General features: G+C 43.1%; 1 protein-coding gene and 1 pseudogene across 3 annotated transcripts; both read left to right on the top strand.

The window, feature by feature from the left end:
* Window positions 1-4,044, top strand: LOC139562885 (GDP-fucose transporter 1-like). 3 transcript variants are annotated; one of them, XM_071381009.1, is made up of 3 exons: window positions 1-599; window positions 1,110-1,618; window positions 1,872-4,044. In XM_071381009.1, exons 2-3 carry the CDS (start codon window positions 1,141-1,143, stop codon window positions 2,441-2,443), a joined length of 1,050 nt encoding a protein of 349 aa, XP_071237110.1. In that variant the 5' UTR covers window positions 1-599; window positions 1,110-1,140; the 3' UTR covers window positions 2,444-4,044. The 3 variants fall into 3 exon arrangements, with proteins under 3 accessions (XP_071237110.1, XP_071237111.1, XP_071237109.1); XM_071381010.1 differs by lacking the exon at window positions 1-599 and adding an exon at window positions 608-632; XM_071381008.1 differs by lacking the exon at window positions 1-599 and having other exon boundaries at window positions 643-1,618.
* LOC139563181 (cryptochrome-2-like) overlaps window positions 3,774-21,693 on the top strand; it is a 24,501-nt pseudogene continuing 6,581 nt past the window's right edge.

Genomic DNA, 21,693 nt, shown 5'->3' on the forward strand with positions numbered 1-21,693 from the left:
CCCTTATCACATGTCTCCCAGTGTTGAATGTTATGGTTAAAGTTTGTTACCAGACTGGATTCGAGGACACTGAAAATGTATCCGTGAGTGTGACACTGTGATTCCGTAGCAGGTGATGTTATGACTTCAAGCTCCGTACAAGCCTCTCGGGCTGGTGTTTACAGAACATTCGGTGCTATTGTGAAGAGGCATAGACATTTTCTCTGATTTTGTTCTGGAGGCGTCTCCCTGAATTGTTGCATTAGATCGACTTTATCTGTTAACCTGGAATGCCCGTAACAATAGCCTACTGGGCTTATGTGTGTTGATGAAGTGAATGACCATAGGACGAGGCATGAATGACAGAGAGACACAGAGAACTGGGTGAGTGAGCTCCCCACATCTGGACTAGGCTGTCGTATAGATAGACAGTGGCACAGATGTCTCTGTCACACCGGTGGCAAATCAGGAAAAGCAAGAAAGGCGTGTTTCAACCCGGACCTGTGGGAGGAGTAAACTAGACGAGAAATACTGAATGATTCGTTTACTTCCTCGTTCTATAGTGGCAAAAGTCACGTCTCCAGCTGGTGAACATTTTAAAGATATTGACGGCAACTAAGGTAAGGCATTTAAAGATATTGACGGCAACTAAGGTAAGGCATTATTGAGATGGGAATCGTAATATTGTGGAGACAAATATAGAGAAATCAGTAACTCATCATTATTTAAAAGGTGTCGTCTGAATGTGATCTAGGAATGTGGGCCTATTGATATTGATGAGCTGCTACATGTGTCCTAGGAGTGTCATATAGCATAAACATATCCGGTAATTCTGATAGTATTGTTCAGTCGATATTAGGCTACACTCTGTCTGACTGAACTCACATGTGCGTATTGCTTTCGAGCTTCAAGTTGAATTGTTTCTCAGTACAGTATTAATGTACCACTGTCTCTTTAAAAAAAAAAAATGTACCTCATATTGTCCAGGAAGTTGTCACGTAATCGGAGGACGGCGTTCATTGTTTGTATCCGATAGGTCGAAGGTATACTGTTACTTTGTAGTAGAGTGTTGCAATTATCTTACTTTAACCTGTTCTATATCCTTCCTCCATGATTTCAATCATGAACAGGGTGCAGTTGAAACGCTCGAACATCTTGAGAATGGCGCTAGCAGGCTCGGACGCCATGGATGGAGGAAAAGGCGAGACGTTTCTACTTAAAGCCATCAAAATAGGTGGTGTGGTCGCAATTTATTGGTTCATTTCAATAACCATGGTGTTCTTAAATAACTACTTGCTAGACAGTAAAGATTTGGACGCGCCGCTATTTGTGACATTTTACCAGTGCCTTGTGACTGTCGGACTGTGCTATGGCATGCACTTGCTATCCCACTTATGTCCGGGTGTCATCGACTTCCCCTCCGTCAAGTTCGACCTAAAGGTATGCCGGGAGGTTCTACCCCTGTCCATCGTGTTCATTGGAATGATAACCTTCAACAACTTGTGCCTGAAGCATGTAGGGGTGGCCTTCTACACTGTCGGCAGGTCACTCAGCACGGTCTTCAACGTCCTACTCTCCTACGTCATCCTCAAGCAGACCACTTCCTTCTACGCCATCCTGTGTTGTGGAATTATTCTAGGTAGGTGTGTAATAATAACTAACCTATATCTGGCCTAATGCAAGTACTTTGACTTTCTAGAAAGTTCTCATGTCTAAGGCATATAGGTAACCTATAATAAGTAACCTCACGCTTCTCTATAATTGCACCACAGGTTAATAAATTCCTACATGGGACACACCTGTACTGGCTATATATTGAACATAAGGTAAACTGCAAATTGTTGCTAAAGGACCATGTTAATGCTTCTTTCTCTGTCTGTCCCTCCCATCAGGTGGATTCTGGTTGGGTGTGGACCAGGAAGGTGTGGCGGGCTCACTGTCGTGGACGGGAGTGTTTTTCGGTGTGCTGGCCAGCGCCTGCGTCTCCCTCAACGCCATCTTCACCAAGCGGGTCATGCCGGCGGTAGACGGAAACATCTGGAAGCTCTCCTTCTACAACAACATCAACGCCTGCATCCTCTTCCTCCCCCTCATCCTCGTCTTTGGTGAGGTCGGCCACCTCGTCCATTTCAGCCGCCTGGGTGACCCCACGTTCTGGGGCATGATGACGTTGGGCGGCGTGTTCGGTTTCGCCATCGGCTACGTGACGGGCCTCCAAATCAAGTTCACGAGTCCACTGACGCACAACGTGTCGGGGACGGCCAAGGCCTGCGCTCAGACGGTCATCGCTGTGGTCTATAACCAGTCCAGTAAAAGTTTCCTGTGGTGGACTAGTAACCTGATGGTGCTTGGTGGGTCTTCTGCCTACACCTGGGTCAAAGGCATGGAGATGAAGAAGGTCAATATTCCCCAGGAGGAGTCCAGAGAGAAACTGCTAGGGGAGAAGAGTGATGCCGGGGTATAGTGGGACTAGGATGACCTTTCACCATGGTGGTGAACCGGGGGTATAGTGGGACTAGGATGACCTTCCACCATGGTGGTGGTGGTGACCTGAGGGTATAGTGGGACTAGGATGACCTTCCACCATGGTGGTGGTGGTGACCTGTGGGTATAGTGGGACTGAGGATGACCTTCCACCATGGTGGTGGTGGTGACCTGGGGGTATAGCGGGATGAGGATGACCTTCCACCATGGTGGTGGTGGTGACCTGGGGGTATAGTGGGATGAGGATGACCTTCTGCCATGGTGGTGACCCACTGGTGACAGAAGACAATGTAAACACCAAGGCCTAACCACGGAGTTGTTTCTACAGCGATGTTATGTTGGAACAGTTGGGCTGTGTGCTGTCAATATAAATGAACGTTACTATAGTAACACAGAGGTGTAGGAAGGCTACGGGGTTGTTTTGTTACTCAGTGGGACCGTATTGTTTTAGCATTTCCTTAGAAGGTTATTTTGTCCAATTCCGTTATTTATTCAGTGGATTATTCAATGTGGGGGGGGGGGGTTATGAATTATAACCTAAATCATTACTGTCTCTTTTTTCAGAACATTAATCATATGTTCCGTAGGATAGTGTCTAAATCAATTGACTTTCCTGTTAGCCTGTATGTGTCATCAGGAATGTGACACAAAACTGCAATATGACACGGCGAAAGACACTTTTATGGCGAGTGGGGCTCTTATGTTGGGTATACAGTTTGCATATGGAGGGTGGAGACCGACTGTAAGGCTACAATAGCTCACCTTAGTTAATAAGTGATTAAGCCAGTGCTGGTTTTATGGACAGCTTTACGTTATATCTTTGAAGCAGTGACACTGTAGGTGATAAAAGTGAAAACCGTCAAAGCGATGGTTGGTTCTCTCTCTTCAGTAGGGGCACTACATTTTGAATAATTGACAACAAAGGATGTAATCTGAACTGTTTATGCCCTGAGATGGACATTTTCTATGGCTGTTTATTTTGTGTGTTTTGTCTTCAAAGAAACGGATTATAGAAGGAATGGTAAAGATAATGTATGTGTTGATGTATTGTCTGTGTCATGAAACTTCAATCATGAAGGAAAACTGTCGGGTAACCGGCCTGCGGGAGCATTATTATTATGTCATAACTCCTTCCTGTCTCAGTGCTGGGTTGAGACCCTGCACTCTAAAACACCCTCCTTTCCCAAAGTCCTCTCTGCTTGTCCTCTTCTGTAGTGTCATCATTTCAGACCAATGAGAATAAGGAAATGGGACACTAGAAAAGGAATTTACATAGAAAGACTCAAGGCTGGTGATCTGAGAGATCCTAAAATGTGGGTCTCTCAGATTTCAGGTTTTGCTTCTGCGTCCACTTGATACAAAGTCTGTTTTTCTTATATTTTTTGCTCAGGGTTTGTAGTGCGTTGGAAGATACCGATACCGTACATGGGATTTCCAAAACTGGTTAGCCTACATAGACGGGTATTCTCCAGATTGCGTTTTTAAGAAAAGATACAGATTTATTTTATAAAGTTATTCAGTGAATGTGACTTTTTTTATGTGTACTTTGGAAAAAATAAATGGACATTCTGTTAATCATAACGTGTTACTCGCCTCTTGTAAATGTGTTATTTTATCTGTATTCATGATCAAGCATAAATCTTCCTTTTTTTTTCTCTTTCTTTTTTTACACAGAACAATACTTCACTTGCTTATGCCTGAGCAGAAGCCTTAGCAGAAATCTCCTCTTCTAGGGGTTTGGTCAACTGAGAAGAGCTGAGGTAGTTAATGGTGTCAGACCTAAGCAGTAAAACCGATTGGAATCGGTCAGTGAAGACTTGGTCCACAAGCTACTAAACACAAAGCTAACACTAGATGGCACCAGTATAAAGGAATGAGTACCTCTGTCAGTCCCTCACACTGGTATGGTCAGAGGGTGCCATCTGGCTGTAGTTAGTTGCCTAAGCAGCATTAATCCCTCACACTAGTAGTGTCCAAGTACCATCTGGCTGAAGTTGCTTTCTCACGGTCATCCCAACACCCAAGGTTATTTTGGAATGTTGATGGTGGTAGACCTGTCTCAATCGCAACAGCCGTGGTCAATGTTGAAATGAAACTCCAGTCACCCAAGTCACAGACTGTTCTCTCTGCTACCATACGGCAAGCGGTACCGGAGCGCCAAGTCTAGGTCCAAAAGGCTCCTTAACAGCTTCTACCCCCAAGCCATAAGACTGCTGAACAATATTTATTTATTTTTTATTTTATTTAACCTTTATTTAACCAGGTAGGCAAATTGAGAACACGTTCTCATTTACAATTGCGACCTGGCCAAGATAAAGCAAAGCAGTTCGACACATACAACAACACATAGTTACACATGGAGTAAAACAAACATATAGTCAATAATACAGTGAAAAAAATAAGTCTATATACAATGTGAGCAAGTGAGGTGAGATAAGGGAGGTGAAGGCAAACAAATATATGTATAAATAAATAAAAATATAAAAAGGCCATGGAGGCGAAGTGAATACAACACAGCAAGTAAAATAAAAACACTGGAATGGTTGGTTTGCAGTGGAAGAAAGCGCAAAGTAGAGACAGAAATAATGGGGTGCAAAGGAGCAAAATAAATAAATAAATACAGTAGGTAAAGAGGTAGTTGTTTGGGCTAAATTATAGATGGGCTATGTACAGGTGCAGTAATCTATGAGCTGCTCTGACAGCTGGTGCTTAAAGCTAGTGAGGGAGATAAGTGTTTCCAGTTTCAGAGATTTTTGTAGTTCGTTCCAGTCATTGGCAGCAGAGAACTGGAAGGAGAGGCGTCCAAAGGAAGAATTGGTTTTGGGGGTGACTAGAGAGATATACCTGCTGGAGCGCGTGCTACAGGTAGGTGCTGCTATGGTGACCAGCGAGCTGAGATAAGGGGGGACTTTACCTAGCAGGGTCTTGTAGATGACCTGGAACCAGTGGATTTGGCGACGAGTATGAAGCGAGGGCCAGCCAACGAGAGTGTACAGGTCGCAGTGGTGGGTAGTATATGGGGCTTTGGTGACAAAACGGATGGCACTGTGATAGACTGCATCCAATTTATTGAGTAGGGTTTTGGAGGCTATTTTGTAAATGACATCACCGAAGTCGAGGATTGGTAGGATGGTCAGTTTTACAAGGGTATGTTTGGCAGCATGAGTAAAGGATGCTTTGTTGCGGAATAGGAAGCCAATTCTAGATTTGACTTTGGATTGGAGATGTTTGATGTGAGTCTGGAAGGAGAGTTTACAGTCTAACCAGACACCTAGGTATTTGTAGTTGTCCACATATTCTAAGTCAGAGCCGTCCAGAGTAGTGATGTTGGACAGGCGGGCAGGTGCAGGCAGCGATCGGTTGAAGAGCATGCATTTAGTTTTACTTGTATTTAAGAGCAATTGGAGGCCACGGAAGGAGAGTTGTATGGCATTGAAGCTCGCCTGGAGGGTTGTTAACACAGTGTCAAAAGAAGGGCCAGAAGTATACAGAATAGTGTCGTCTGCGTAGAGGTGGATCAGAGAATCACCAGCAGCAAGAGCGACATCATTGATGTATACAGAGAAGAGAGTCGGTCCAAGAATTGAACCCTGTGGCACCCCCATAGAGACTGCCAGAGGCCCGGACAACAGACCCTCCGATTTGACACACTGAACTCGATCAGAGAAGTAGTTGGTGAACCAGGCGAGGCAATCATTAGAGAAACCAAGGCTGTCGAGTCTGCCGATGAGGATGTGGTGATTGACAGAGTCAAAAGCCTTGGCCAGGTCAATGAATACGGCTGCACAGTATTGTTTCCTATCGATGGCGGTTAAGATATTGTTCATGACCTTGAGCGTGGCTGAGGTGCACCCATGACCAGCTCTGAAACCAGATTGCATAGCGGAGAAGGTATGGTGGGATTCGAAATGGTCAGTAATCTGTTAATATCAAATGGCCACCAGACTATTTACATCCCAACAGCCGTGGTTATTTTGGAATGTTTATGGTGGTGTGCCTGTCTCTCAATCCTAACAGCCGTGGTTATTTTGGAATGTTTATGGTGGTGTGCCTGTCTCTCAATCCCAACAGCCGTGGTTATTTTGGAATGTTTATGGTGGTGTGCCTGTCTCTCGATCCCAACAGCCGTCGTTATTTTGGAATGTTTACGGTGGTGTGCCTGTCTCTCAATCCTAACAGCCGTGGTTATTTTGGAATGTTTATGGTGGTGTGCCTGTCTCTCAATCCCAACAGCCGTGGTTATTTTGGAATGTTTATGGTGGTGTGCCTGTCTCTCAATCCCAACAGCCGTGGTTATTTTGGAATGTTTATGGTGGTGTGCCTGTCTCTCAACCCTTACAGCCGTGGTTATTTTGGAATGTTTATGGTGGTGTGCCTGTCTCTCAATCCCAACAGCCGTGGTTATTTTAGAATGTTTATGGTGGTGTGCCTGTCTCTCAATCCCAACAGCCGTGGTTATTTTAGAATGTTTATGGTGGTGTGCCTGTCTCTCAATCCTTACAACCGTGGTTATTTTGGAATGTTTATGGTGGTGTGCCTGTCTCTCAATCCTTACAGCCGTGGTTATTTTAGAATGTTTATGGTGGTGTGCCTGTCTCTCAATCCTAACAGCCGTGGTTATTTTGGAATGTTTATGGTGGTGTGCCTGTCTCTCAATCCTAACAGCCGTGGTTATTTTGGAATGTTTATGGTGGTGTGCCTGTCTCTCAATCCCAACAGCCGTGGTTATTTTGGAATGTTTATGGTGGTGTGCCTGTCTCTCAATCCTAACAGCCGTGGTTATTTTGGAATGTTTATGGTGGTGTGCCTGTCTCTCAATCCTAACAGCCGTGGTTATTTTGGAATGTTTATGGTGGTGTGCCTGTCTCTCAATCCCAACAGCCGTGGTTATTTTGGAATGTTTATGGTGGTGTGCCTGTCTCTCAATCCCAACAGCCGTGGTTATTTTAGAATGTTTATGGTGGTGTGCCTGTCTCAATCCCAACAGCCGTGGTTATTTTGGAATGTTTATGGTGGTGTGCCTGTCTCTCAATCCTAACAGCCGTGGTTATTTTAGAATGTTTATGGTGGTGTGCCTGTCTCTCAATCCTAACAGCCGTGGTTATTTTGGAATGTTTATGGTGGTGTGCCTGTCTCTCAATCCCAACAGCCGTGGTTATTTTAGAATGTTTATGGTGGTGTGCCTGTCTCTCAATCCCAACAGCCGTGGTTATTTTGGAATGTTTATGGTGGTGTGCCTGTCTCTCAATCCCAACAGCCGTGGTTATTTTAGAATGTTTATGGTGGTGTGCCTGTCTCTCAATCCTTACAGCCGTGGTTATTTTGGAATGTTTATGGTGGTGTGCCTGTCTCTCAATCCTTACAGCCGTGGTTATTTTGGAATGTTTATGGTGGTGTGCCTGTCTCTCAATCCTTACAGCCGTGGTTATTTTAGAATGTTTATGGTGGTGTGCCTGTCTCTCAATCCTAACAGCCGTGGTTATTTTCCCATAGGGCGGCGCATAATTGGCCCAGCATCGTCCAGATTTGTAATTGTATTTTTGAATTTTCTATTTAACCTTTATTTAACTATATATATCATATATACAATAACTAATACGACATCAACACACAGTTCCAATGGGCAATGACACAGCTAAATCGTTGGCTTAAATTCCTACAGAAAATCTATCTCAAACTAAAACATCTGTCTATGTGAACATGTGATCTCACGTTTGATGTTGAAAACATGCTGGCACATAAGAACACTATCTTAGTATCTTTCCACCAAAGTGTTAATGATATTCAGCTTACATAAAATGTTTGTTAATTTGTCAAATATAATGCAATAGCGACAAATACAACATGAGATTGAATCACAAACCTTGTCAAACATGACTGTCTGTTATCTAGCCCCCCACGAAGATTTGAAGGACCCACTTGACTTCCACTTCACTTGCCAGTGATACTGAAGCTAACTGCATAATTTCTTTATTTTTACTATTTTCTACATTGTAGAATGATAGTGGAGACATCGAAACTATGAAATAACACACATGGAATCATGTAGTAACCAAAAAAGTGTTAAACAAATCAAAATATATTTTATATTTGAGATTCTTCAAAGTAGCCACCCTTTGCCTTGATGACAGCTTTGCACACTTGGCATTGTCTCAACCAGCTTCACCTGGAATACTTTTCAAAAAGTCTTGAAAGAGTTCCCACATATGCTGAGCACTTGTTGGCTGCTTTTCCTTCACTCTGCACTCCAACTCATCCCTAACGATCTCAATTGGGTTGAGGTCAGGTGATTGTGGAGGCCAGGTTATCTGATGCAGTACTCCATCACTCTCCTTGGTCAAATAGACCTTACACAGCCTGGAAGTGTGTTGAGTCATTGTCCTGTTGAAAACCAGATGGGATGATGTATCGCTGCAGAATGCTGTGGTAGCCATGCTGGTTAAGTGTGCCATGAATTCTAAATAAATCAGACGGTGTCACCAGCAAAGCACCATCACACCTCCTCCTCCATGCTTCCCGGTAGGAACCACACATGCAGAGATAGTTCACCTGCTCTGTGTCTCACAAAGACACAGAGGTTGGAACCAAAAATCTAAAATGTGGACTCATCAGACTAAGGACAGATTTCCACCGGTCTAATGTCCATTGCTCATGTTTCTTGGCCCAAGCAAGTCTCTTCTTCTTATTGGTGTCCTTTAGTAATGGTTTCTTTGCAGCAATTCGAAACTATGAAATAACACATATGGAATCATGTAGTAACCAAAAAAGTGTTAAACAAATCAAAATATATACGAGATTCTTCAAAGTAGCCACCCTTTGCCTTGACAGCTTTGCACTCTTGGCATTATCTGCCAGTGTTTTCTGGACAGAAATAAAGTGTTGTATCTGCAAAAATTCACTTCACCTCCGTCACAGACTGGTCTTCCCTGGCTGCCTGACTCTGCTGAGATCCCTGTCACCATCCGATCCTCCTAAAATGAGGCATGACAAAGAATTACCGTGGTGTACATTTATACATTATATTATCCAAGAATAGAATCAATGGTTCAATAATTGAAATGACTGTTGTTCCCAGATCCCAGACTGTAGTTTTAAGCTTAACCAGCTGTCCTGTAGCTACTGTAGGTCTAGCCATCAATTCAAGATGGAACTTTCTATTATTCACTGAATATACTGCAAAATTCACTGAGCTCCATAGACTGGTCTTCCCTGGCTGTTTGACCCTGCTGGGACCCCTGTAATCATCTGATCCTGCTAAGACATGATGAGCACTAGAAAGCTGCATTCCTGCGGGATGTCTGCGGTCCGACAGAGATCATTGCGGCATGGTCAGCATTTTTCATGCTGCAGGCGGAGCGGGCAGTCACACAGACAACTTTGGGATGAAAATATTTTTGTTGTCCCACAGATTATTTTGAAACGGCGTAAGAGTTGAAGTGCGCCTAGTATGTGTGGTCTCATTGAAATAGAATAGGCTGCCTACATGGGCGGATAATCAAGTGGCAGTTGAATATGAAATTAACTTATATATGATTAGACTAGTTTACTACAGTGTCGTCTATAAATAAATATTGATAATGAAAAGAAGTGGAGGGTTCTCAACCAACGTGAGTCGAAGTGCAATCAAACAATGTAATCGTGATTGAAAAGGCACAATGGACACATAGGTTAGGTTACTATGGTGACCATAGGTTAGGTTACTATGGTGACCATAGGTTAGGTTACTATGGTGACCATAGGTTAGGTTACTAAGGTGAGTTAGCGTTGCGCCTTTTCATTTTCAATAAGTATGGATTACCCATTTATTTGCCTTCAAATCGTCCTCCTAAAGGGTAGGCTATATCCTATAGGACTGCAAAACGTAGCAAGTGTCGCTGTCATCATTCTTGCTGCCTCCAGTTCAGTAGCCATACCTGCCAGATCAGGTGCGCATGTGGTCTCAATTAAATAGAGTAGGCTATAGCCTATGTATACATGGGCGGAGAAGCACGGGACAGTTCTCTCTACAAGGAAATGTACTTCCTAAATAGGCCTTTGATTAGGCTATAGTTTACTACATTACCTAGAAATAGCCCTAAAGATTGATCACCCATATTGCTCCGTCTTCCCACTACTAAAAGGTAGGCTATAAAAATAGCTCAACAGAAAGTGCAAGTATCTACATCTAGTATATTGGCTGAAATAGCCCAGTAATAGAATGTAAGGGCCATGTGAGAATCTCTGGTAATTTAACCTATTTCTTAAGTTATTTTGGCGCATTTTGATATTACCTATAGGGTGCAAAATTGCTGGGACCATGGCTGGCAAGTGAGCTGCGTCACATACGCCTAAAATAACATTACGGGACTTCGGTTTGGGACCAGTTCTAGCGGTAGCGGGTGGAAGTTGGACAGAACACCAGCGGGATTCTTCATTTCGCTCAGACCTCTACTGTGCACCATGACAGTGAAGCCTGTAAGGTCAGAGCTGTTCATTACCGTGTCAGTGTGAAAAGTAGGGAATTGGCTAGGGAAACTGACAAATACAACTCACATTGCACTGAAAAAACGTCAGAATATCAATCTTCAATCGTTTGGCCGATTGTTTCATCGTTTGATTGAGGCAAAAATAATAGATAATGTAAGCCAACTTTTGGCCAGCTCTCTCTAGCGGTACATCAACCTGGTGAAAGCTTGCCAAGTTAATTTACTTCTGAAACGTGACAAAACAAAGGCTACAAAACATGTCCATACAAACTACTGTTGTTAGATAGTAATAATAGCTACCTCATATCGCTATCTGACAGATAACTAGAGGTTAGCGCTGACCTGGCTGTGGTAGTTACCCACTAGCGTAGCTTATTCATTCGAGATGGGATGAAACATTAGCTAACGTTACATGTCAGTTACAATACTAGCTCAGCACTGTGAATAAACACTAGTTTAGGTTATTTTCTGTTAAGTTAAACAGCAGTTACCATGTCAGCTATATTACACAACTAAAGTAGACAGTTTCTATTCATTTTACAACTCGGTGAAAGAGCACAACGCGTACACTGAACTATGCTCAACTCTACGGTGCTGTCCCAGCCAACCTTCCAGAAGCGTTTCCTTCACACAGCCTGTCAGCCGCTCTGTGGAGTCCACGTGGTCTTAAATCCCCAAACAGCCTACCCGACCTCTGAGGCGTCAGCATGGTCCTAAAGCACTCGGTGTCCTTGTATTGTTTCACATTCCAATTATAAAACTGTGGGGGGGGGGGGGGGGGGGGGGCAGTGATAGTTGTGCCCTTGGGAAATATCCATTCTCTCCAAGCCAGTAATGGTTAATGATTTGAGCACTGTAGTTGATTAGACTAAATTATATTGTGAGATTCCCCACTTGTTCATAAGAATGAAGACATTACTAGAACAGGAGAATGGCTGTGAACTATCAAGCCTGTATGATTATCAGTTATCATTAAAGCAAGTTAAACGAGAACCAGTACTACTTTTCATTTACATGTTTCACACCAAATACAAACATAGGAACAAGAATTTACAGACTCACCCCAACAACGACTACATCTCTGCTCACGCCCTCGTCCCTAGTGCCTGCGTTATTGTTTCCCACATGGCCTTAACTTGTACCAGTTTGTTTTTCTCGGTCGCCCATGCTATTTTAATAATACATCATTACATTTTTCCATTCTGTTAATGGTGGCAGATGAATTGATTTCCAAGTTTTAATATATATTTTTTTCAAGATGAGAAGAGACACAACTGGCTGGATGATTATCTCACTACACTCCCATATGCCATGTCTTGAAATATGCAGACGGGTGGATAAAACATCACTTTACATTGTAATAATTCTGTCAGCCAATTTTGTAGCTCCGCCCGTAATTCTTGGACTATAGCATTCCCAGAACGCATGGATTATTGAATCACTGTTAGTTTTACACTTAAGGCATGACACTGCCGTTGTGCTGTAGATTTTGTGAATTTTGTGTCTTGTATAATCCATTCTATAAATTAGTTTATACTGGATGAAGTGTACATTTTTGTTACATTTTGTTTAATTAGTTATGCTTCAACTTTCCCTCCATCTTGTGCCAATGTCAGTTGTTTTTAAATCTTGGTTCCAATAGTTTATATATTTTTCTAAGAGATAGTCAGTAGGATATGCTCTCTGGAAGGTTTTGTATAGTTTACCTATAATATCAACATCCTTTTCTGACTCAAATAACATTTCCCCAAGCTTGCTTTGATCGAATCAACATTTCCCCAAGCTTGCTCTGATCGAATCAACATTTCCCCAAGCTTGCTCTGATCGAATCAACATTTCGTGATTTGTAAGTTGCATGTATTTGAAACTATCTGCATTGGTCAGTCCAAAATGACTTTTTGAAATACATGTATATTCTGTTACCACGTTATGTTTTCTATGCCTTTTAGTTTTCCATGTGGACCAATTTATCAGTGAATTGTGAAAAGCTCTCCAAGGATTGTTCCAGAAGGTTGTGTTTGTAGGGAGTGATACTGGTTCATGTAGAATACGTTTCCTTCTCTTCTATATTGTTATAGTGTTCTTAACTATGAAGTTGATAATGTTCATGGCTTTATATTTTGAAAATAGACACGAGTTAGCAGAGTTAGCCCATGTCATGTTCGTTCATTCTTCTACATGTTGCTTAACTTTCTAACTGTACAGAAGAACATCACATCAAAATGTCTGTCGGTAAGGAGGAAACAAACTCTCATACTGATAAGAACTACACTTCTGTTAAGTTCACATCTGTCACCTTACCCTTCTCATGCAGATTTCTACTGGAAGCCTTGGAGGACCTAGACACAAGCCTGCGGAAACTACACTCGAGGCTATTCGTAGTACGAGGCCAGCCCACAGATGTCTTTCCAAGACTTTTCAAGGTGAGGAAATGTTAAATGAATGACCAAATCAGCTAGGATGACAAATGTGGTATGTGTAGATAGGCTGAAAAGCACTCAGACACATACACAGATCTCCACATCGCCCTTTGTCTCATTCGCAGCGCTGCACTTGCTCGCTGAGCTATAGCCTCTCTAACTGCTTTGGTAATGAGTTCACACACCACTTCAATATGTCAGATTGCTTATGATACCCAGATGCAATGGTATTAAACTCTAAATAAAGGGCACAGGCTGTCTGCTGTAAGTCATGTACACTTTCTTGCCCTCACTGTGCACCTGGGCAACGCCGTTAGTGTTGATATCATACACAACCATGTCAGTCCAAATGAGTTGAATTACAAGGCAGTTGTGTTTGTGCGTGCCTTCTGTGAACCGCTACCTGGTAACACCCAGACAGACGCCACTGTTGCAGTAGTCAGGATCGGGGTTCTGACTCAATAGTTAATGGATAAATGTTGGTGATGCTCCTAGTCTAGGTGGGGGTTTTTCAGCATTTTATTCAGACGCATATTTGCATAAAATATTCCGGTACGGTCATTGACCTGTTTTTGAAAGGGCATGAATTATGCAAGAGCAGTAACTGGGTGCCTCGGTCGTGTACAGAGCGCACAAACACACACACACACACACACACACACACACACACACACACACACACACACACACACACACACACACACACACACACACACACACACACACACACACACACACACACACACACACACACACACACACACACACACACACACACACACACTACACTTCATTACAGTTGTGTGCGGGTACATCAAAGCTAGGCCCGAGAGACTGTTTAACAGCTTCTATCTCCAGGCCATCAGACTGTTAAAACAGTCACCACTAGCCTTAGTTACTGTTCTAGCAAACCTGATGGCCGAATGTTAAAGAACGTCTAGACACTCGAGAGCACCCTTACCTGCCGATCTATAGATTATGTCTCCGTAATCTAGCATGGGTAGGATGGTCATCTGAATCAGGGTTAGTTTGGCAGCTTGGGTGAAAGAGGAGCGAATTCGATAGAGGAAACAAAGTATAGATTTAACTTTAGCCTGCAGCATTGATATGTGCTGAGAGAAGGACAGTGCACCGTCAAGCCATACTCCGAAAGTACTTGTATGAGGTGACTACCTGAAGCTCTAAACCCTCAGAGGTAGTAATCACACCTGTGGGAAGCGGGGCATTCTTCTTACCAAACCACATGAACTTTGTTTTGGAGGTGTTCAGAACAAGGTTAAGGGTAGAGAAAGCTTGTTGGACACTATGAAAGCTTTGTTGTAGAGTATTTAGCACAACATCCGGGGAGGGGCCAGCTGAGTATAAGACTGTATCATCTGCATATAAATGGATGAGAGAGCTTCCTACTGCCTGAGCTATGTTGTTGATGTAAATTGAGAAGAGCGTGGGGCCTAGGATTGAGCCTTGGGGAACTCCCTTGGTGACAGGCAGTGGCTGAGACAGCAGATTTTCTGACTTTATACACTGCACTCTTTGAGAGAGGTAGTTAGCAAACCAGGCCAAAGACCCATCAGAGACACCAATACTCCTTAGCCGGCCCACAAGAATGGAATGGTCTACCGTATCAAAAGCTTTGACCAAGTCAATAAAAATAGCAGCACAATATTGCTTAGAATCAAGGGCAATGGTGACATCATTGAGGACCTTTAAGTTTGCAGTGACACATCCATAACCTGAGCGGAAACCAGATTGCATACCCGAGAGAATAATATAGACATCAAGAAAGCCAGTTTGTTGATTGTTGACAAGTTTTTCCAACACTTTTGAGGAACAGGGCAAAATAGAAATAGGCATATAACAGTTAAGATCAGCTTGATCTCCCCCTTTAAATAAAGGATGAACTGTGGCTGCCTTCCAAGCAATGGGATCATCCCCAGAAAGGAGAGATAGGCTTGGCGATGATAGGGGCAGCAACCTTAAAGAAGAAAGGGTCTAAACCATCTGACCCAGATGTTTTTTTGGGGTCAAGTTTAAGGAGCTCTTTTAGCACCTCGGACTCAGTCACTGCCTGCAGGGAGAAAGTTTGTAGCGGGGCAGGGGAAAAAGAGGGAGAAGCATCGGGGCTAGACGCATTAGAAGGGGTGGGAGATGAGGAAATGTTAGACGGGCAAGGAGGCATGGCTGAGTCAAATAGGAATCCTGACTTAATGAAGTGGTGATTAAAGAGCTCAGCCATGTGCTTCTTGTCAGTAACAACCACATCATCAACATTAAGGGACATGGGCAGCTGTGAGGAGGAGGGTTTATTCTCCAGGTCTTTAACCGTTTTCCAGAACTTCTTGGGGTTAGACCCACAGAGAGAGAACTGCTCCTTAAAGTAACTAACCTTGGCCTTACGGATAGCTTGAATGCACTTATTTCTAATTTGCCTGAACGTTAGCCAGTCAGCTTGAGTGTGCGTGTGCCGAGCATTTCGCCAAATGCATTTCTTGAGGTGGAGTAACTCTGCAAGATCAGTCGAACCAGGGGCTGAACCTGTTTTTAACTCTCATTTTCTTTATGGGGGCGTGTCTGTTATCAATATAACTGAAAAGATCAAAAAAGAAGGTCCATGCGTCTTCAACAAAGGGTATCAAGCTGAATCAATACCATTTTACAGAGGCCAGTTCATGAAGGAAGGCTTGCTCATTAAAGTTTTTTAGCAAGCGTCTATGACAAATCAGGACAGGTCATTTCACTGAGCAGCCATTACGAACACAGGCTGTAAAACAGTGAGCACTAAGGTCATTACAGAAAACACCTGATCTAAGACCACTCTCTACCCCACCACCAAAATTACCCCACTTTCCCCCTCCAGGAGTGGAATGTCACCCGGCTGACCTTCGAGTACGACTCAGAGCCCTATGGGACAGAGCGCGATGCCACCATCCTGAAGATGGCACAGGACTTTGGCGTGGAGACCCGCGTCAGAAATTCCCACACACTCTACAAACTGGCCAGGTCAGAGTTCATTTTATCTCCTCATGCCACCACTTAGCACCGCACCACCAGCTTGCTTAGTGGCAGAGCTCTGGGTTGAAGTTCCCCATTAGACACAGATCTAGGATCAGCTTACCATCCCCGCAACTTAACTGTAACAATTTGGAGGGGAATGCTAGACTGACCTCAGATCAGTGTTTAGGAGCATCTTAATCCACCCGTGCCGTCTGGAGGGGCTGCTCTCATCTGATATTAGTTGACTGTTTGTCTGTAGTGGTGTTTGCCTCCAACAAGGTCTGCCATTTTATTGTTGATGTTTATAAACACAGATCAATATTAATTATTGGTCTGGCACTTTGAAATGCAGGACAGAGTTAACGAATATCGCCTCAGCATTTATCCAAGCCAAAACAGAGAACTACAGGGATAGAAATGCCCTTTAATATGTCTGATTGACTCTGTTCACGTCTTTGGGATGGAGTTTGTAAAAGTAACAGTTGGCCTAATTGAGTGTCTTTGACAGTTTTGCACAGCTGTGCTCCTCACTGCATCATTTCCTGGGAGCTCTATCTGCTGGTATCGCGTTTCCTTCTACTGAGAAAAGATGGATGCAATACAAGCTGACAAGGTCTGAATTGCAGGCAAGTCTTTTGTATTGACATCTCTGTTGCCTCCAGTGTCTCCAGTGGATTGTGACTAAAAAAAAACAGTGTGTGTCTGAATGGTTGAGTGGAGTGGCATGTTTCTCTCAGAGATGCATACTGCCACATGAGAGTAAGTCCAACCGGTGTCGGCGATATGACATGGGCATTTACATAAGTATTCATACCCCTGAGTCAATACATGTTAGAATCACCTTTGGAGTCTTTCTGGGTAAGTGTATAAGAGCTTTGCACACCCGTATTGGTGGGTCTGGTGATGAGGGGAGATTCAGGCTGATAGTGGGTCTGGTGGAGAGAAGGAAGAGCGAGGAAGAGAAGGAAGCGAGAGGAGGAAGAGTACTATAGGAAATGTTGATGGGGAAGAAATTGATAGTTACAGTGCATTGGGAAAGTATTCAGACCCCTCGACTTCTTCCACATTTTGTTGTGTTACAGCCTTATTCTAAAATAGATAAAATATTTTTTCCCCTCATCAATCTACAGACAATACCCCATAATAACAAAGCAAAAACAGGTTTTAGAAATGGAAATATCACATTTACATAAGTATTCAGACCCTTTACTCAGTACTTTGTTGAAGCACCTTTGGCAGCGATTACAGCCTCGAGTCTTCTTGGGTATGATACTACAAGCTTGGCAGACCTGTATTCGGGGAGTTTCTCCCATTTTTCTCTGCAGATCCTCTCAATCTCTGTCAGGTTGGATGGGGAGCGTCGCTGCACAGCTATTTTCAGGTCTCTCCAGAGATGTTAGATAGGCTTCAAGTCCGGGCTCTGGCTGGGCCACTCAAGGACATTCAGAGACTTGTCCCAAAGCCACTCCTGGGTTGTCTTGGATGTGTGTGTGCTTAGGGTAGTTGTCCTGTTAGAAGGTGAACATTCGCCCCAGTCTGAGGTTCTGAGCGGTCTGGAGCAGGTTTTCGTTAAGGATCTCTCTGTACTTTTCTCCGTTCATCTTTGCCTCGATCCTGACGAGTCTCCCCACAGCATGGTGCTGCCACCACCATGCTTCACTGTAGGGATGGTGCCAGGTTTCCTCCAGACGTTATGATTCAGGCCAAAGAGTTCAATCTTGGTTTCATCAGACCAGAGAATCTTGTTTCTCATGGTCTGAGAGTCTTTAGGTGCCTTTTGGCAAACTCCAAGCCGGCCGCCATGTGCCTTTGATTGGTGGAGTGCTGCATCGATGGTTGTCCTTCTGGAAGGTTTCCTATCGCCACAGAGGAACTCTAGAGCTCTGTCAGAGTGACCATCGGGTTCTTGGTCACCTCCCTGACGAAGGCCCTTCTCCGATTGCTCAGTACGGCCAGGCGGCCAGCTCTAGGAAGAGTCTTGGTGGTTCCAAACTTCTTCCATTTAAGAATGATGGAGGCTACTGTGTTCTTGGGGACCTTCAATGCTGCAGACATGTTTTGGTAGCCTTTCTCAGATCTGTGCCTCGACACAATCCTGTCTTGGAGCTCTATGGATAATTCCTTCGACCTCATGGTGTGGTTTTTGCTCTGACATGCACTGTCAACTGTATGACCTTGTATAGACAGGTGTGTGCCTTTCCAATTCATGTCCAATCAATTGAATTTACCACAGGTGAACTCCAATCAAGTTGTAGAAACATCTCCAAGGATGATCAATGGAAACAGAATCCACCTGGCTCAATTTCGAGTCTCATTGCAAAGGGTCTGAATACTTATGTCAATAAGGTATTTCTGTATTTACATTTTTATAAATTTGCAAAAATGTCTAGTCATTTGTTTTCACTTTCATTATGGGGTGTTGTATGTGGAGGATTTGTTATAATATAATACATTTTAAAGTAACTAGCTATAATGTAACTAGTGTTAATGCTACCTACAGTACTAGTCAACAGTTTGGACACACCTACTCATTCCAGGGTTTTTCTTTATTTAAAAAAAAAAAAAATACTATTTTCTACATTGTAGAATACTAGTGAAGAAATCAAAACTATGAAATAACACATATGGAATCATGTAGTAATCTTTTTTTTTTTACAAATCAATATATATTGTAGATTTCAGATTCTTCAAAGTAGCCACCCTTGCATGGCTGAGAGAAAGCCAAGAGTGTGCCAAGCTGTCATCAAGGCAAAGGGTGGCTACTTTGAAGAATCTGAAATATAAAATATATTTGGATTTGTTTAAAAAAAAAAAAAATTACTACATGATTCCATATGTGTTATTTCATAGTTTTGATGTCTTCACTATTATTCTGTAATGTAAAAACAATAAAGAAAAAACCTGGAATGAGTAGGTGTGTCCAAACTTTTGACTGGTGCTGAATATATAAAAAAATGTTTTCTTTGCTGCTGTAGGTAGCATTAGCTAGCGCTAGTCAGCTGTACCTGTGCCAAAACTCTGGTATTTTTTATCCTACCACTTGTTTTCCATCTTAATTGGTAAGCCAATTTTGTTTTATCATGCTCTCTCTAGTCTCTCTGCAGCAGACATATAGTGAGCAATATGTTTGGAACATAAAAGCGTAGTATTCGAATCACAATACATATAGAATCGTGAGAATAGCAATACATATCATAACAGCACTTAAATATCGTGATAGTATCATGATAATATCGTGAGATCCATGGCAATTCCCAGTCCTAATGGGAAATGCTAGATGAGAGAAGATGTAGGGAGAGGGGAAGTTGTACTTCTCTTGTTGACGTGAAGGGAGACCCTGCCCACTGCAACAACAAAGTCAACCCTCGCATGACGTCTTTTGTCTTCCCCTGTTGGTCCAGAACAAGCGCACACACACTGTCAATTACACAGTCTCATACCCAGCCTGATAATCTCCCCTTACTGGTTGTGAGAGATGATGACACTGTCACACTACACAACATGTGCTGAGGGGAGCTCTGCAGCAGTCAGCCATGGTGGACAGCATGTGCCTGCCTAGCGCCAGACAAGGCGGCTCTGTCCTGTTAGAGCGGTGCACAGTGTTCCTGCTCTATCTATCTATAGCCCAATATCTTTCAGTCAGTTTTTCTTACTGCAATAGGACTTCTGAAAAAGATTGGTTTAGTCTGAGGTTTTCTCTGCTCTGTATATCTGATGAATTCCATTGCTTTCTCTTTCTCATTCTCTGCATTTGAGTCTTTCGCTCTCTCTCTCATCAGATCGAGCATAAATTGGCTCTTAAGAACTCCAAAGCTTCTCATTTATAACGGTTAGAGACTGTGTTTAATATAATGGAGAAGGGAGGGGTAGAGCCAGCCTGCATTACTGATACTGTTGAATAAGGGCTGAGGCAGTAAAGGTTGATCCTCCCTCCTCCATTATATTAAACACAGTCTATATAAACGACAAGGTTTGTACTTCTTAAGAGCCAATTTATGCTTGATCTGAAAATGTGGTCAGAGGCGCTGTACTATGGATCGTTTGACGCAATGGTGGAGCCTCCGGAGGCATGCAAAGGCCCAATCTAGTGCCATACCACATGCCTTACACCTCCCAAATGTTGTAACAATGTAGAGAGCTCCTGTATAGCTCCGCATTGACATGATTGGTTGACGGTAGGTGAGGGTGGCAGGTCCTGTATAAACAAACTCACTTCCTTGACAACATCCTTCACAACAGCTCTGCGCTGCTCAGCGATGCCCAGGAAGTATGAATGTCCTGACTTCTGCAGAGGCCCTGTCACAGTAAATGCTGCACAGCCATTGAAGACATCTGATTGACCATGCAAAGGCCCTCATAAATACACACTGCTCAAACTGTCGTTTTTCAAAAGTATTGTTTTCCTGTTCGAGTCCCAGAACATCAGTCATTCATCACGTACCTTGCAGAAAGCCTACAAGCCATCCGAGTCCCCCCAAAACACCTACAATAGATTACCAGGATTACATTTCCTTGGTAAGCTTTTTAGATGTCACAGGCACAGCTATTAGTAATCTGAATGTCCTGAACTATGTTGACTTGTAAATGCTAGTCTGCTACTGCAGCCGTGCCGCTGGGCTAATTAAAAAACTGTGACCTTCAGTGATGCAGACTTTGGTATTAACTGTGATTACACGCTGGCACAGCACATGCTGCATCTGTTGTACTGAGGTAAACAACAAATTGATTCAAAACGTTTTCCTCTCCTATGTGTGTCTGTGTGCACGCTTGATTCCCTCCGCCAAACTTCCTGTCCTCAGAACAGGACTGTCTGTTTACAAAAGGTTCCCTCTGGGTTTCATTATAACTCTTGGCTGCCATTGTGGCTCTGTGAAGGAATGAAGACGTGGCAGGGGCTGAGATGCCAGATGCCAGGAAATACTCTTAAAATGACTGTTTATCTACAGGCACACCTACTCATTCCAGGGTTTTTCTTTATTTTTACTATTTTCTACATTGTAGAATAATAGTGAAGACATCCAAACTATGAAATAACACATATGGAATCATGTAGTAACCAAAAAAGTGTTAAACAAATCAAAATATATTTTTGATATGAGATTCTTCCAAGTAACCACCCATTGCCTTGATGACAGCTTTGCACACTCTTGGAATCCTCTCAACCAGCTCAACAAGGTAGTCACCTGGAATGCATTTCAATTAACAGGTGTGCCTTGTTGAAAGTTAATTTGCGGAATTTCTTTCCTCCTTTAATGCGTGTGAGCCTATCAGTTGTGTTGTGACAAGGACGGGTTGGTATACAGATGTCCCTATTTGGTAAAAGACCAATTCCATATTATGGCAAGAACAGC

The sequence above is a fragment of the Salvelinus alpinus genome, chromosome 33 (assembly GCF_045679555.1).
Source record: "Salvelinus alpinus chromosome 33, SLU_Salpinus.1, whole genome shotgun sequence".
NCBI lineage: Eukaryota > Metazoa > Chordata > Actinopteri > Salmoniformes > Salmonidae > Salvelinus > Salvelinus alpinus.

What these genes read in the sequence shown, in the direction of transcription:
- LOC139562885 (XM_071381008.1), top strand. Translation starts at nt 1,090, where the DNA reads ATGATTTCAATCATGAACAGGGTGCAGTTGAAACGCTCGAACATCTTG. An exon ending in GTGTTGTGGAATTATTCTAG is followed by an intron (nt 1,619 to 1,871) that starts GTAGGTGTGTAA and finishes CCCTCCCATCAG; the next exon opens with GTGGATTCTGGTTGGGTGTG.